The sequence below is a fragment of the Monodelphis domestica genome, chromosome 4 (assembly GCF_027887165.1).
Source record: "Monodelphis domestica isolate mMonDom1 chromosome 4, mMonDom1.pri, whole genome shotgun sequence".
NCBI classification, from domain to species: domain Eukaryota; kingdom Metazoa; phylum Chordata; class Mammalia; order Didelphimorphia; family Didelphidae; genus Monodelphis; species Monodelphis domestica.
Window position 1 is genome coordinate 208,915,149 of NC_077230.1, and position 18,135 is coordinate 208,933,283.

General features: G+C 36.5%; 1 protein-coding gene across 1 annotated transcript in view; it reads right to left on the minus strand.

The window, feature by feature from the left end:
- Positions 1 to 18,135, minus strand: part of STAT4 (signal transducer and activator of transcription 4) — a 127,369-nt gene that overhangs the window by 65,770 nt on the left and 43,464 nt on the right. Inside the window, exon 3 of the mRNA XM_003341288.3 lies at positions 434 to 532. Within this exon, the coding sequence (XP_003341336.1) occupies positions 434 to 532 (99 nt within the window). The remainder of the gene's footprint in view (positions 1 to 433; positions 533 to 18,135) is intronic.

Genomic DNA, 18,135 nt, shown 5'->3' on the forward strand with positions numbered 1-18,135 from the left:
TGATTTTTTGAACCAAGTGTAAGACTTTACATTTGTCCCTATCAAATCTCATTAGATTTGCTTATTGTTTTAGCCTGTCAAGATCCTGACCACCATCAAAGTGTTCATTTTCCCTTCTATCTTTGTGTTATTCACAAATTAGATGGGCAGGCAATATATGCTTCTGTCCAAGTCATTGGTAAAAATGTTAACCAGCAGGAGACCAAGCACAGCACCTTGGGGTCCTTTTACCAGAGATCTCCTGTCACATTGACTATAAACCATTAACAACTAACTCTTCTTTGAGTCTATAAAGGAATGAAGCAATAAGGGCAAGGTCTAGGCTAGTGGTTGCCTAGGAAAGAACTTTGACAAAACAAAGCAGGCCTGATGAGGAATGGGGAAGATATTTGTTTGGTTTTCAAAAAAATTACATTTAAGGTGATAATATTACCTGTACAGGCATGCTAGCTGCAGCCAATATTCTTCTTTCTTCTCTTAAACAATTGGAAATAACTACTGCTATATGCATAGGATTTCCATGGTATTTCCCCTAAGAAAAAATGAACAAGAAATAGAATGATATAAAAATTAAAATACATGCATAAGAAAGAATCTTCTTGATATATGTCAGCAATATTCATTACCTGTTTCCTTATAGCAAGTGACCTAAGGATTGTGGAATTTAGAACAAAAAGCCCCCAAAGTTGATCTCATTCAACTTCATCATGATACATATGAAAAAAGAGCTTCAGAAAGGTGAAATGATTTGCCTTGAACTACACAGTAATGAAGCTCTGGCTCTATTTTATTTGACTCCATGATCTGGCAATGTTTTCCAACATTAATCAGAAGGGATATATATTATGTGAATACTGGTTGTTTTATTATAATTCTTGTATTCAAATCTCACCATCACCACCAACAAATAGTTATTGAGTAGAAAGATTTCCTATGGATGGTGAAGTTCTCCAGATACCTCAGTGTGCTTATGTCCTGATTGCATCAAATACCAGAAAACTATAGGACTTCCTTGGTGATAAATACATGGACACTCAAAAGAGATCAGTCTACTATAAAAATCCACCCAGGAAAACCCAATTGGCTAAATATTGCTTCTAACTCAAGCTAGAGATGACATTATCATCATCATCATCATCATCGTCATTACCACCACCACAACATCAATTCTTAGTTACATATTACTTTAAGCTTTGCAAAATATTTTAACAAGTCAACAAGCAAATTCATTCCTCTTTAGGCTCCACTGCTGATTCTCTGGATTTTTTCTACTGTGCCATACAAGTCTCCTCCCCATAAAAGAACACTTCACCACAGAGTTTTCAAATTGGAAGTACATCAACTTCCTAATTGAATCTAAGCATTTCAGGGTCAAGAATATCTTTTCCCCCCTTTGTGTTCTCAGCACCTATTAGTGTCCAAATAAGGCAGGCTCATAATAAATTATGTTAATTGATTGGCCACATACATATATTAGGAGGGCATTGATTTACAAAAGAAAATGTGACAGATATCTTGAGGCATTTTCATGGCCTAACCACTCCAGTATCTTGGCAAGAAAACCCTAAGTGGGATGATAGTCAGACCTAACAAACAGCTAAACAATAAGATGTATTGAATATTGGAAGGGCCCACTTCATTTTCCAGGTGAAGAAATTGAGTAGGGAAATTGAATGATTGCCTAAGCTTACATGATTTATTAGTATCAAAACTAGCAGTATGATGTAGGTCGCATGATTCTCATTTGAATGCTCCCTTCATTCCACCTCATTTTTTTTACTGTCTTTTTGGACCAGCAATTCAATTAGCTACAAAATCTGGAGAATGAAAAATTATACTGATTAAATGCATTCTTATTTTTTAAATACGACAACAATCCTAATAGGTTACAGAATATCCAAAAAGCTAGCCAAGTAGGGCAAGAAACAATCTAAACTTACCACCTACTTCCTGTTCTACCCTTTGTACTTTTGTAATATTGCCCGAAAAAAATATTGTACATGATGAAACACAAAAAACTACATTAACAAAACCAATTACATGATTAAATTTTTCTTTATAGGTCATCATGTATGCCATATTTTAGGAAAACCTGAACTTATGAAATAATTTTCTCTTGTCTAGAACTGTGATTTCATAGATACAGGGAACTTCAGAGTGGAAAATCCCCCTGATTCTCAGATCAGAGGTCATGCCTTGAAGAAATTAATCCTTTCCATTCCATCGTTGTCCCCCCGATCAGTGAATGTCACATTGATCCACTATATCTGTGCAGCTGCTCCAACCATGTTCCACTCTATTCCCCTTCTATCTTCTTGTTAGCTGCTTTGCCATTTTACCAAACTCACTCTTCTTGTCTCCTTCCCATACCACCTACCTACTTTTCCCCAATCCTATTATCTTTTCCTATTTGGAACTATAATCAAATCCACCCTGCCTCTGCTCCTGGAAAGGGTGTATGAGGCTATTTTTGTTGCTCCACTAACCATCTCTGTAAGTTTCCCAGGCAAAATGCCTCTCCATGACTAACACATCACCCAGTGAGATGTTTCCCCCATTAGAAAATATGTTTTCTGAGGGAAGATCAATCTTCACTTTTGTTTTTGTATCCCTAGTACTTAAAAATGTACTTAAAGTGTAAACTCATAATAAATACATTTTCATTTATTCATTAGTACAAATAATAACTTTTCTAGAATTCATATGTATAAAGGACTGCTTGGAGGCAGAGAGGTTTATTGACTTGCCCAGAGTCACACAGTCTATATGAATCAGAATTGGGATTAGGATCTATATCTTCCCAACTTCAAAGACTGTACTATTAACCACTACATAAAAAAAAAAAATTACCTCATTAAATAAAATGTATCTAAGGAAATAAATTAAGGGATGATTACTTGACAAAATAATTGTTTTAAAAAATCATCACAGGATTGTATTAAACATCAAGTCACCTAGATCATTTAAAGTACAATTTGATGTACCAAAAAAAAAAAGTTTTACACATATATTTTTAGGAGCACATCTATTATGTAAAGCTGTCAACAACACTCCTAACCAGGCTGGGAAGTGCTAAGTCAAGGATAGAAGTTCAAATGGAACCATCCATACCATGATTCTTAGCACTTTCCTGCCATAGATTCCATCTAGGAAGCAAGGTCAGAGAGTAGAATGCCTCACCTGAGCTAAATGAACATACCTTCAGGCTCTAGTGGTATACAAGATTATATCACTATGTAATGGGCTTACTCCTGGAATGGTTGACTCTAATCTCTTAATTAATAAAGTATCAAATAAAAGAAATAATAATATCTGTTCCAGGAACACAAAGATATCAGTCTTGATAGTTGGTGGATATGCACTTGGAGAGTTAAAGGGATCCAAAATTCTGACATGAGTACATAGCAACATAATTTACACTTTTTCCAGAAAGCTGATCAGCCCTTTTTTTGAGGCTATAAATTGAGGTGTTCTACCTCTTCAATCTGAAATCTCCAGGACCCCGAACAATAGGGAGAAAAAAAGTTTCTCTTAAACATTTGGCCTGAGAGTAAGATCCTTGAAAGATGTTTTGAACAGGTTAAGTTTTCTTCTATTGTATTCACAAAGAAATACAGTTTCAATTCACAATGTCTTCATTCCATCATCTTCAACATGGAGGGAAGAAGCATTGTCAGATCAATATCAGAATTTACTCTCATAAATAGTCTAGAACAAGGTTCTGAACCTGATGTCCATGAATTTGTTTTCTTTCCCAGATTTGAGAGGAAACAAAGAATAGTGGGTAGATTGCTATATTTGGGGTCAGGAAGACCTAAGTTCCTTTCATCTTTGTTAACATAAGATATTGAAAGAAAATGACACTTTGGGAAATATAAAATAATGGCCTCTGGGTTTAAAATATACTTAAAAAGCACAATAGAATCTTAGATTTTGTGAATTATATCTTTCTCTCTTTTTTTTTTTTTAAATCCCTACCTTCCATCTTAGAATCAGTACAGTGTGTTGGTTCCAAGGCAGCAAAGCAGGAAGGATCAGGAAATGGGGTTTAAGTGACTTGCTCAGGGTCACACAGCTAGGAAGTATCTGAGGTCAGAATGGAACACGGGACTTCCCATCTCCAGTCCTGCATCTCAATCCACTGAGTCACTTCCTTGCGCCTTTGATAATTGTATTTCAATATAATTGGTTCATAGTTTTATACATTTTATTTTATACATTTAAAAAAATATTCTGAGGAGGAGTCCATGGATGTCTCCACATTGCCAAATGGGTCCATGGACATAAAAAAGGTTTATGAACCCCTATGTTAGAAAAGTAGATATTATGGGATTAGTTTCATTGGGAAGTGGTATTCTGGGGAACTAAAGGTTGATAGAAGTATACCTATCCAAGGGCTGGAATGAGAGGAAAGTGATTTTTGTGAAGAATTGAGAAAATTGTCTTTGCCTTGTACTGTCAAGGCAGCATGGTGCAGTAGAAAGAACTCTTAACTTGAAAGGCTAAACTTGGAATCAGAATCGAGAACCATCTCTGCCACTTAAAACCTCTATGACTTTGGGCCAATCTCAAAGCCTTTCAATGCTTCAATTTCTCATCTGAAAAGTGAGTAGGCTCGATTGGATGACCTCTAGATCAATGAATTTTTTTACCAAATATGAGAACTTCTAGGTGGCCAGAAGCTTCCCTTAAGCCAAATATATATTTTGTGCCTTAGGTATGACTAGCTACTATCAAACATTGGGCATTATATTTCCGGTGACAATAACTTGGGAGGAGGAAGTAGCTCTAACTAGTGATTAACATTAACCTTTAACTACTCCTAACCTTCAATCCCAAACAAGGCAAAAAGAATGGATAGGACTGACCTTTCACCCTTCAGGAACCATGATGCTCTTTTATGATTTATTTTTCTCTTCAAGACTATGTTAATTTTATCTTTTAAACTAATTCAAACTGTATAAAAATTTTCTACAGGACTCAATCAGCACTGTGGATAAGACCCGGAGTTAAATCTTTATAAGATTCTGGCACCTATGGGCCTAAATTCTTCAAAACCATCTTTGAGGAACTGCCCAAACTCTTGAATGTCATAAAGGTATTCAGAAAGACTTGGTATTGTTTATGAATTCATCATTTGAGGTGCAGGTTGGACAAGATAACCTCTGAGGTCTCTCTCAAATCTGAGATTCTGTTGTGTTTTTAAAATATATTTAAAATTTACATGCTGATATTTTATTATTTTACATGTCCAAATTTTTCTTAGATTATTTGTATTAACATCTATGAGAAGAAACCAGAATAGCACTGTGTCAACATGGAAATATAGAAATCCCCAGTTTATTTAGTTGAGTGTAGAAACCCCAGGTTTTGACTTTGTCACAGGAGAGGTTTCCCCCTGAGGTAAGGTCCCACTTCACCAGACAATAGACATCCACTTCAGGTGGGGAGGTAAATCCCATCCGAAGTCAAGTAGCTCTTTTGTCTCCAGAAGCTTCTCCCAGTATATCATCCCCCCCCCCCTTTCCATCCATTTCAGCTTTGGCGCAGTAGGTAGTGCGTCAGTCTCGCAAGCTGAAGGTCCTGAGTTCCATCCTCATCAAAACCTGGGGTTTCTACACTCAACTAAATAAACTGGGGATTTCTATATTTCCATGTTGACAACAGATTGCTATAACTGGAGCCAGAAAGATCTAGTCAAATCCTGACTCTGACTCACAATACTTGTGAGACCCTGAGTAAATCACTCTCAAACTCTAAGTTATAGATTAATTGTTTATCTGCACAAGTGAAGAGACTTGTCCACCTAGGTGAGATCAGAGGGATAAACGAAATAAAACTCAAGTCCTGCTTAGATAACCCATGATGTAGAATAAAAGCAGGTCCCTAAAGGTTATACAAGGAGAGAGCAAACCTCTACCAGACCCTCCCAAGCCATGTGCCATCCAAAGAACCATCCAACTAAGTCTAAAAAAAGGACGATGACCAGAAAATGAAGTTTCTTAGCTATTACAACTCCCCCAAGACATTTAAGGACAAAGAGGTCCTGCTCACAGTTGATGAAATGACAGATCTTTGACATAAATGTTACTGCTTCCTCTTTCTTTCCCATTTGAAAAACTGAGAAAAATAAAATGTGTGCACTACAGTATGGGGATTGATGGATGGAGTAGCTGTGACTGGATCCTCTCTTAGAAGAGGATTGATTCTCTGTTTGCCTTGCTCTGGGGATATGGATGTAATGAGGACAAGCAGATGGGAGGGACAATGTTGTTGAAAGAGCAATGGCACTGGGGATAGAGGAAGATTTGATTGAGGGAATTACTTTCCCTTCTTCTTGCATAGGAGAGATAGAGATGACATAAAAAGATGAAGTCTAACCTCACCAGAAATTTATGGATTGGCTGGCAATGATATGAAGGCAAGAATCTCACAAGGAAGACAGAAGTTGGAAAAAAAACAAAGATAATTTTGAAATGTCACTCCATACATTATTCCTTATCTCACTTTGAGTAGTTTAGTTGTCCAAGAGAGGATGGGTGGATCGGGGGGCCTCCACCAGAGGGCTTTCCATTTTTGGAAATGTAAGTAATTCTGGGAATTCACATATATCTTTGAGGCTATGTACCAAAACTTAGGGTTTCCCCAGACTTTTCAAAAAGATGGCACAATTTGTCAAGACTGACTTACCATTTCTCTAAATCTCCATTTAAAAAACATTGTTCTATAATAATAATAGCAAACATTTACATAGCCTTTCATGGTTTCCCAAGTATTTTATACATGTCACTTGAATGCTTGCTAGCAAGGAGTTTGTTTTGCTATAATACAGGGTACTGTATATGTTTTCCTTGACTTTCTGAATGGGATATCTATGAATCAAGAGAGTATGAAAGTCCCCCAAATGTACCCTGAAGCCTTTGTGACAAGGGAAAGTCTGGGACACAAGTCTTCTATTAGGACACTTAAAAAATTATACTAAGTTCCATTTTTTATGTCAACACTATTACACGTTATGTAACTTATAAGGCTCAAATAAAACATATTTTCTATGCCATCTAACAAGAAGGATAATGGGCACTTCTTGTTTCCTTTTGATGGCATTAAGAAATTAAGCCCTGGGAACCCCCAAAAGGCAAAGTTTTGGTAGGCTAGGCATTAAAAGCTTCTAAAATTTTTTTTTAAATTTCTGATAAATAGGATAGGAAGAAGGGACTTTAATACCCACTTTTTTTGGGTTACAATTGCTTGACTAAGTATAAATGAGACAGGATTAGAAACCTTTGCCTGGGTCTCATCTCTTAAAAGGAAGGGGATAGTTTGAATCTGTGATGTCATTGATCTTGGGAACTCCTGGTGATGCAACTCTTTCTCACCAAAGCTGCTCTACAACTGCTTGGCAATTTCTAGTCCTTCAGAGTTCCTAGGAGCAAGTGAGTAGTTAAGTAATAACAACAGACAGTAGTAGCTAGCATTAATAGAGTGGCAACTAGGTGTCTCAGTGGAGAGAGTGCTAGGCTTGGAGTCAGGAAAACCCAATTTCAAATCTGGTCTCAGACACTTACTACCTGTGTGATCCTGGGCAAATCACTTAACTTCTGTTTGCCTTAATCCACTGGTGAAGGAAGGGGCAAACTATTCCAGTATCTTTGCCAAGAAAACTTCATAGACAGCATTGGTGTGCTATGGTCCATGGGGCCAGGAAGTGATCCATTGCAGCAATGGCACAGCCTTCTCATTTTTCATTCTATACCCCTGTTTTACATGTATCCCTGGTAAAGTCTCATATGCCAGGACATGCTTCTAACAGCTCGTGTCTTAGGCACAAAGAATGGTAGAGTGTTTGGGTAGTAGTGGCAACTCAGTATTACAAGGTCAGTAACAACAGCATCCTTGATAACATCTTGTAACTTCAGGCATGTTTATATTGGAAGCTACAGACTTTGAAACTAATGGTAGCTTGGGGTGGAGTCAGGATGGTAGAGAAGAAGCAGGGAAAGCTTGAATCACTATGAGAATCCTCTCCAACCAACCTTAAAATAAAGCCTCACAATGAATACTTGAGTGAATAAACCAACAAGGAGAAGGAGTGAAGCTACTTTCATGCAGAGAACTACTTGAAAGGTAGGTAGAAAGGGTCTGGATCACTAGGGAGAGGGCAGCACAGCCTGCAAGAGGCTTCATCAAGGATTACTGGTGCAAGTCTCCTACCCCCACCCCACATATACTGTTTCAGGTTCTGAACCTGAGCCCAAGCCAACATCCAAACCCTGAGACCTTGCCTAAGTCAACAGCAGAGCAACATCACTCATACCCCATAAAGTTTCAAGCCTCAGCCCTACCCCTCAGTAAGGTCATGAATCCCATCAGCAGGCAGTCTGCTTGGCACACCTACTCTTTTTAAACCCAGGATGAAGCCCAGAGCCCCCAAGACAGTCTACAGAATGCCCAGACCAAGGCCAAAGCTGTTGAGATCACCTGTCTCCTGAATTTTAGCTATGGTTTGTTGTAAAGGGACATAGCAGGGGAAGGAGTGGTTAGGGCAGCAAAAAGAGGAAGAACAGGCAATTAGCTGCCTTTTCTTGTAATTCTACACAGTGCTCTGAGGGAAATAATTTTATATTGGAGGCGGAAGGAAAGGGTTTTGTCTTTTTAAATTAATCATCTCTGAAGAGGAAAAACAGCCTTATGTTTGGATTCTGTTTCCTTTCTGGAGTTTAGAACAAGGGTCTAAGCAGTCCCTTATCACTCTAATCCTCTCTCCTACTTCTTCCCAAGGCTCTATGACATAATCAAGACATTTTTGTAGGGGGGCAATGCTAACTTTGGTTACTCTTACCTGTGGCATAAATTTCAATACTTGTGAAAGTGATTCTTTCTCTTTTGACTTAGCTTGTCCCATGTTCTCCTCCTACCCATTACTAGCTTAAGGTCCTTTATGACCTGCTGAGACCTACTGGCTGGTAAACCTCTCTGGCTGTGACTCCTGACTACTTTTTTGCTCCTCCAATTTTATAACGTGCTCCTGGGGGAAGGTTCTTCTTACCTGCAATCCCTCAATGAGGGGTCCTTAATCTTTACCTTTTGGGAGGGGTCTCTGTTTGGGCGCCACTTGTTGGGACACCTGTCTCCTGCATTTTCACTATGGTTTGTTGTAAAGGGGATATAGCAGGGAAGAAGTGGTTAGGGCAGCAAGAGGAGGAGGAGGAGAGCAATTAGCCAGAGATAGTCCCTACCAAAGCTCAAGTAACAAGCCCCAGGGCAAAGCAATTAGCCAGAGATGATAGTCCCTACCAAAGCTCAAGTAACAAGCCCCAGGGCTAAGGAGTCCATAGTGTGCCAGATCTTATAAAGCCCACAGTGAGGCTAAAAGCCCCAACCTAATATTGAGCTAGTCTTTGAGTCTTAGCACTAGGTAGATGACAGTGCTTTGAGCTCTGCAAGCCATTAGCAATCTTGGGGGAGACTGAGTCAGCAGTGGGAGGTGGCTTTCAGAGCTCCTAGACCACAGGCCATTATACACTTTGGAAGAACTGAAACTTGCAGAAATCCAGAAATAAGGCCAGGGATAGCAGCAAGGAAAAATTGAAGTTTAAGAGAGTGCCCTCTCTACCCTGAGAACAAAACCCACCTTCACGATAAAAGTGAAAGTCAAGAAAAATATCAAGAAAATGAGCAAACATAAAAAAACCTAACCATAGAAAATGTTTATGGAAACAAAGAAGAGCAAGGCATAGACACAGAAGGAGACAGTGAAAGCAAAGCAAATACATGCAAAGCTTCAAAGAAAAATATTATTTGGTGTCAGGTTCTGGACAAGCTCAAAACAGGATTTTAAAAATCAATTAAAAGAGGCAGAGGAAAAAATGTGAAGGAAGATGGTTTTTGATCACAGGATCTCAAACTATACTATAAAGCAGTAATCATCAAAACAGTCTTACACTGACTAAGAAATAGAATGGTAGATCAATGGAGTAGATTAGATATACAACATACAAAGGTAAATGACCTTAGCAACCTGGTGTTTGATAAATCCAAAGACTCCAGCATTTAGAATAAGAACTCACTGTTTAACAGAACTGCTTGCAAAATTGGAAAACAGCATAGCAGAACCTAGGTATAGGCCAAAATCTCACACTCTATACCAAATAAGGTCAAAATGGATATATGATTTAGATATAAAAAGTGATACCATAAGTAAATTAGGGGAATATAGGATAGTTTCCCTTGCAGATCTTTGGGGAAGGCATTATAAGATATAAAATGAATAATTTAGGTTATAGTAAATTAAGAAGCTTTTTGTACAAACAAGACTAATGTAAATAAGATTAGAAGAGAAACAACAAACAGAAAATTTTTATAACAAATTTCTCTGATCAAGGTGTATATATATATATACATATATATATATATACATACTCTCTAGATTTTAAAGAGAATTATTTCAAATTTATAAGAATAAAAGCCATTCCCCAAATAACAAATGGTCAAAAGATATGAACAAGTAATTTTCAGATGAAGAAATCAAAGCTCTCAATAATCATATGAAAGTCTAAATCCGTCCTGATTAGAGAAATGCAAATCAAAATAATGCTGAGGTACTATCTCACACCTAGAAGATTGGCCAACATGGCAGCAAAGGAAAGTGATAAATGTTGGAGGAGATGTGTCAAAATTGGGACACTAACACACTGCTGGTGGAGTTGTGAATTAATCCAACCATTCTGGAGGGCAATTTGGAATTATGTGCAAAGGGCTTTAAAAGAATGCCTGCCCTTCATTGTCACACCATTTCTGGATTTATACACCAAAGAGATAATGAGAAAAAATACTTGTACAAAAATATTTGTAGCCATGTTCTTTGTATTAGCAAAATTTTGGAAAATGAGTATGCATGAGTATCCATTGATTGGGTAATGGTTGAACAAATTGTGGTATCTGATGGTGATGGAATACCATTGTGCTGAAAGAAATGATTCCATGTGAACTGGAAAGACTTCCAGGAATTGATGCAGAGCAAGAGGAGCAGAACCAGAAGAACACTGTACATAGAAACTGAAACATTTTGGCATAATCAAATGTAATAGACTTTTCTACTAGTAGTAATGCAATGATCCAGGCTAATCCAGAGCAATTTATGAGAAAGAATGCTATCCATAGCCAGAGAAAGAACTGAGGGAGCAGAAACACATAAGAAAAACATATGATCAATCACGTGGTTTGATAGGGATATGATTAGGATTTTGGTCTTAAAACATCACTCTATTGCAAATATGAATAATATGGAAATATGTTTTGAACAATGATACATATATGACCCAGTGGAATTGCTTGTTTGCTCAGGGAGGGGGAGGGAAGAGGGTTGGGAAAAATAATAAATCATGTAACCAGGGGAAAATATTCTAAATAAAGTAATTAATTTAAAAAATAATCATATTACTTCTCCATTGGTGGCGGTGTAATGTCCCTGAACAATTTGCAGGGATCTAGGAGAAAAAAACACCATTCATAAGCAGAGGATAAACTGTGGGAGTAGAAACACCGAGGAAAAGCAACTGCCTGAATACAGCGGTTGAGGGGACATGACAGAGGAAAGACTCTAAATGAACACTCTAATGCAAATATTATCAACATAGCAATGGGTTCAAATCAAGAACATGTAATGCCCAGTGGATTTACGTGTTGGCTATGGGGGGTGGGGGGAGGAAAAGAAAATGATCTATGTCTTTAATGGATAATGCTTGGAAATGATCAAATAAAATATTAAAAAAATAATCATATTAAAAATAATCCTATGTCACTCTTGATTAGAGAAATGCAAATTAAAACAACTCTGAGGCACCACTTCACACCTCTCAGATTAGCCAATATTACAGGACAGGAAAGTGATAAATGTTGAAGGGGATGTGGCAAAATTAGAACACTAATGCATAGTTGGTGGAGTTGTGTACTGATCTAATAATTCTAGAGAACAATTTGAAACTATTCACAAAGGTTTATAAGACTGTGCATACCCTTTGATCCTGTAATACCACTATTGAGTCTGTATCCCAGAGAGATCATAAAAAGGGACAATAACATATTTGTACAAAAATATTTGTAACAGATCTTTTCATGGTGGCAAAGAACTGGAAACTGAGGGGATATCCATCAATTGGGGAATGGTTGAACAAATTATGGTACATGTTAATGATAGAATACTAGTGTGCTATAAAAATTATAAGCAAGATGATTTTTTAAAAAGCTGAAAAGATCTGCATGAACTGATACAGAGCAAAATAAGCAGAACCAGGAGAACATTGTACACAATAACAGCAATATTGTGTGATTATCAATTGTAAAAACTTGGCTAGTCTCAGTAATGCAATGATCTGGGACAATACTGAAAGATTTATGACAGAGAATGCTATCCACCTCCAGAGAAAGAACTGTTGGAGTTGGATGGATGCAGATCAAAGCATACTATCTTTCACATCAGTGTATTTACAGTTTTACTTGGGGGTTTTGGTTTTATGTAAGTGTGCTCTTACAACAATGGCCAAAATGGAAGTCTGTTTTGCATGATAATAAAATTAAATTAAATAATAAAAAAAAGAAACTACTGTTAGGAAATTTAGGTACCACATAGCCAATTGGCCCTGCAATGTCCTTTGATTTACAGTACATATGCACATTCTTAAATTGCCTATATGAAGTTATATTAAAAAGAATAAAAACAAGATGATAAAATGTAATCATAATGTCATTATCCAAGAATTTAGAGCCCTCTGTAGGCTAATTCTAATTTACCAACATTATTTCATACCATTCCTTTTAATGCAATCTACCTGACCTTGAAATAGTTATTTCCCAAACTTTACTTGCCATACTTCATCTCTGTTCATTAGTTCAAAGTCATCTCCCCTGTCTGGAACAAACTCCCTCTTCATATTAACGTGTAAAACTCTCTTTCTTCAAGGCTTAGCACAGATGAAAATGTTCTGTCTCATCCAATTTTCTTACAGTACTTTATCAGTATCTCTTTTGTGTACAGGCTGTATCCTTCCTAGTAGTAAGTTCTGAGAGGGGCTGTCAATATTTCACCTTTGTATCCCCAGTACCTTGTACCTCAAAGATGATTAATGGTCTGGGGGTGTCTATATTTCGGAAGGAGGCAAAAGAAATTGCAAAGTTCTATTAAAGAAATCAACTCCATTCATCAAGAATGGATCTAGAAAGTTTATCAAAAAGCTAGATAGCAATAGAAATATTGTTTGAAGAAAGAATTTTGTTATGTTCACCTCCACAGAAAGAACTGATAAATCAAAATAAGCAAGACATGGTTTTATATATACATATGTCTCTTTGGTCAATTATGTCTTTTTTTGTTGAATGCTAATCGAGGGAGAGGAGGAAGTTACCTGGGTATTTTAATGTAATAAACAAATAAATAAATTTGAAATAATTTTTAATAAAGCTTTACAGTCTCTTTAAACAACAATCTATATCAGAAAAAGTTCCTAACAATGAGAACTGTACATAAATAGAAATGGTTCTTACTCTCAAGAAGTTTATGATTTAGTAGGGCACATAACAAATTCACTTCAGATACAGAGTATTTCCTTTCTTATATAACAAGAAGGAAACTGTCTCATGAGGTTTTTCTCCCTCTCAAAATTCTGTATAGACCAAAAATTTGGAGAATCATCATCTTAAGAAACTAAAGGAGACAAATATATTAATATTAAAGACAGTAGGTTTAATAAAAATAAAAAGAAATGGTCCTGAAGAAAAGTTCTGTCTATTTCTACAATTTTGCTTGGGGTGGTGGTGGTGGATAATCTTCCTTAAATTAATTCATATTGGTTCTTGTTAGACATTAGGAAAAAAAAAGTTCAGGATTAAAAAGTGAGAGAAGACAATGGTTATAATTTTCAGAATCTTGAGGTCCTATGTATCTTGAATATTTCATTCAAAATGAGAAGCAGAAAGTAATAGATATGGTGGCACTGAACAAAGTTTTTTCAAAAAGGAAATTGATTCAGTCTTCATGGGAAATGACTGGTTACAGATGTGGGTATCATTTCAGAATCAGTTTTCTATATTCAGCAAGATGTTGGACTTATTAGAGAAAAGGTCAAATTTAACACTAAGAAGTATGAATAGGAAAAGATCATAATATCATAGAATTTCATAATTAGAATGGGTGCCAGTAGCCATCTAGTCTAATCCATACCTAAAAAAAATTTTCTTCTAAGACATCCTTAAATCCCCCCAAAAGTGTTCACTATACATTTGTTTAAAGGCTTTCAATGAGAGAAAAGCTACCACTTCCCAAGACAACCATGCTGCTTTTGGATAGTTCACATTATTAGGGAAATTTCCCTTATAATAAGACTCAATTTTTATCTTTCTTAGAGGCAACTAGTGGTCCAGTGGTTAGAGCACCAGGCCAGGTGTCCAGAATTCCCAAGTTCAAATTTGGTCTCAGATATGTATTAGCTGTGAGACCTTGGGCATTCACTTAATCTCTTTTTGCCTCAGTTTTCTCAGCTGTCAAATGGGGATGATAAAATAACATCTCACTCCCTAGGTTGTTGTGAGGAACAAAGGAGAGATACTATTGTAAAGGACTAAGCACAATGCCTGTCACATAGTAGGCACTATATAAATTTTTACTACTACTACTATTACTAGTATTATTATTAAAATTTAACCTTAGATACTCACTAGTGATGTGACCCTGGGCAAGTCATTTAAACTCTATTGACCTCATGTTCTTCATTTGTAAAGTGGAAATAATATTAATGCCTTCCTTGCAGGATTGTTGTGGGGATCAAATAAGATAGCATTCCCAGCCCAATGCCTGGTACAAAATAGGTGCTACAAAAAGGCTGATTCCCTTCCCTTTCTCCATACATTGCTCCTAATTCTGTATTTTCTCTCTTGACAAGCTTGTCCTGAAGACAGATATCCTGTCTGTTGCCGACCCAAGATTTCTCCAAGCTAAGAATCTCTAGTTCCTTTAACTGACCTTCATAGGGCATGAACTTTAACACCCTTCATCATCTTGGTTGCCCTTTTCTCAGTCGTCTTCAGTTTTTTGTTTCAGGTGCCTAGAACTAAACTAAGTACTCTTGATGTGGTCACCAAGGCAGAGTACCAAAGTGCTATCACTTCCTTATTCCTGGACTTCTCTCAATGCAACCTAAGAGGACATTCGTTTTTGTGGCTCCATTATCATATTGTTGCCTCATAGACCTTGCAATGCACTAAGACCTTAAGATCTTTTTTTTCCCCACTGAACGACTGTCCAGCCATGCCTACTCCATCTTGTATTTGTGAAACTGATTTGTTTTAAGCATAAGTTTGTCCCTATTGAATTTGACTCAATGTTCTAGTCTATCAACATTTTAAAAAATTCTATCTGTTATCAGTGTGTTGGTTTTTCCTCTCCACTTGGTATAATCTGAAAAATTGATAAACAGGACATATATACTTTTCTCTAAATTACTAATAAAATTTTTAAAGTAGACCAAAGGCCAAGAATAGTCCATCAGAGGTTCAGTTGATGTTGAATCTTTAAAAATTATTCTTTAATTGACTCTTTGCTATATAATAATTGATTTTTAATTATTTATTAATCATCTCTTTAATTATATAGTCTACACATCTATGAGGAATTGAAGCCATGTTTATTGGTCTGTAATATACAGAATTCATTCTTTTGAAAATTAGGAAAATTCACTCTTTTAAAAAAAATCTTACCTTCTTTTTAGAATCAATACTAAGTTTTGGTTCCAAGGCAGAAGAGTGGTAATGGCTAGGCAATTGGAGTAAAGTGACTTGCCCAGGATCACACAGCTAGGATTTTTGAACCCAGGACCTCACATCTCTAGGCCTATCTCTCTATCCTATGAGCCACCTAGCTGCCCCTCAAAATTTATTCTTTTGAAAATTGGGACAGTATTTGTTCTTTTTTATCTCCACAGTCTGATACATTTCTTTGGAGGGGGCAGGTAGATGATGTAGTATATAGAGTGCTGGGTATGGAGTTAGGAAGGTGCATCTTCCTGAATTCAAATCTGGTCTGAGACACTAGCTATGTGACCTTGGGCAAGTCACTTAACTGTTTTTGCCTCAGTTTCCTCATCTGCAAAATGAACAGGAGAAGGAAATGGCAAAATACCCCAATATCTTTGCCAAGAAAACCCCAAAAAGGGTCACCAAAAGTTGGACATGACTGAAATGACTATTATCTGTTCACAGTTTTTCAAATATCATTGATAGTGACCTAGCAATCAAATTTGCTATTTCTTTCAGTACCAGAACATAATTCATCTGGGCCAGATAACTTGGATTCATCCAGAACAACTAGATACTGTCCGATTATTAACTTCCTTTTAGCCACTATTATTCTGTCAACAGCTATGGTCTGCTTTTCTTCTAAATTTTAATTATATAATTTTTAATACTTAAGTTACATATCCATTTATAATATATTGTCTTTGTAATTTAATATTATATTAATTTAATTGATTATATTAATTATATTTTAATTATAGTTGTAAATAATCTAATATTGCATTATAATTTAATTTACTGTAGAATGTAGTGTAAGTCTAAACGTAATTTCTGCCAAACTGCTTTTTTACTTTCCCCACAATTATCAAATTGGAACTTTTTCCCTTTGTAATTTATGCTTTGATGTTTATCCAAGATTGAGTTATTGAGCTCTGTGACAGCATTAGTTAGTTCCAGCATATCACTTAGTACTTTAGCCCCTGGGCTATTGAATAAACTTCAAGAAGAAGGCACCTTAGCCATCTGCATCCCTGTCTGTGCAACAGGTGATTAAATGTAGTCACGGTGGGTCTATGAATTGAAAAATGATCTCGTTGGGTGGGAGTGTGCTCACAAGCATGGCCATCCTCATGAAACTTGCAATACTTACAAGGTCAAAGACAAGGAGCATGACAAGTTTAAGTATCATAGAACATGCAATGAATCCCATTTGTGTTTTGTGTCTCACACAGAGAACTACATCCTCTCATTTTATGATCCAGCCAGTATCCTGACTATTGGTCCCTGTTCACAACATCCATTTATGGTCTCCATACTTCTGCCCAGGCTGTCTCCTGTGGCTGATTTGCTCTCCTTCATTACTTCCACCTCAGGAAATCCATCCCTAGCTGTCTCTGAGATTCCCTTTCAGCACCACTTACTAAAAATGACCTTTCCTGATCCTAACATTTTTTAGTGATCTCCTTCGCATTGAAATTATGGTGTTTGTTTTTAATATTTTAACAAGAGGTTAGCACTGAACGTCAATAGAACTACGTAGGCTTAGGAGCTATTTACATTTCAGTTAATTAATTTCTTTTTTTTCATCTTTAACTTAAATTTTTAAAAATTACATGTTGAAACAATTTTTGACAATTGTTATCTGACATTTCATAATTCAGATTCTTTCCTTCCCTCCCTTCTCCTCTTCACCATGGTAAAGAGTCTGATATAGGTTTTACCAGAGCTGCTATGCAATCCATATTTCCATATTCCTCATGCTATGAAAGAAGACACATATCTTGTATTTAATACAAAAAAATTCATGAGGGAAATAAAGTGAAAAATGGCATGCTTTGATCTGCAATTAGATTTGAACAGTTCTTTGGCTGTGGAGAGCATTTTTCATCCAGAGTCCTTTTGGGTCCTAAAACCTGGTATTGCTGATAATAGTTTAGTCCTTCACAGCTGATCATTGTGCAATATTTCTGTTACTATATACTGTGTTCTGGTCACTTCATTTTACATCATTTCCATTGGTTTACATGTTATTCTCATTAAAGCATTGTTTTCCCTGATGATTTTGACTGGCCCACAGGGCTTTCCTTAGATGTATACTTGGTACCTGAACAGAGATTTAACCAATTGACAGTTGCATCTCCACTGGAGGATTAGGGTCCAGTTATAGAAATCAAGGGTCAATAGGGGAATGCTACATCCTTCCAGGACCCACAGATATTTTCCTGGGGTGTGGGGATATCTAGGAATTTAAATGGGAAAAATTTTTGTTTTCCTATAACTGAGTTTCTTTTAAATCCTCTGCATTAAAAAAAACCCATATATAATAGTTTAAAAATAAAATTAAAAAAGTTT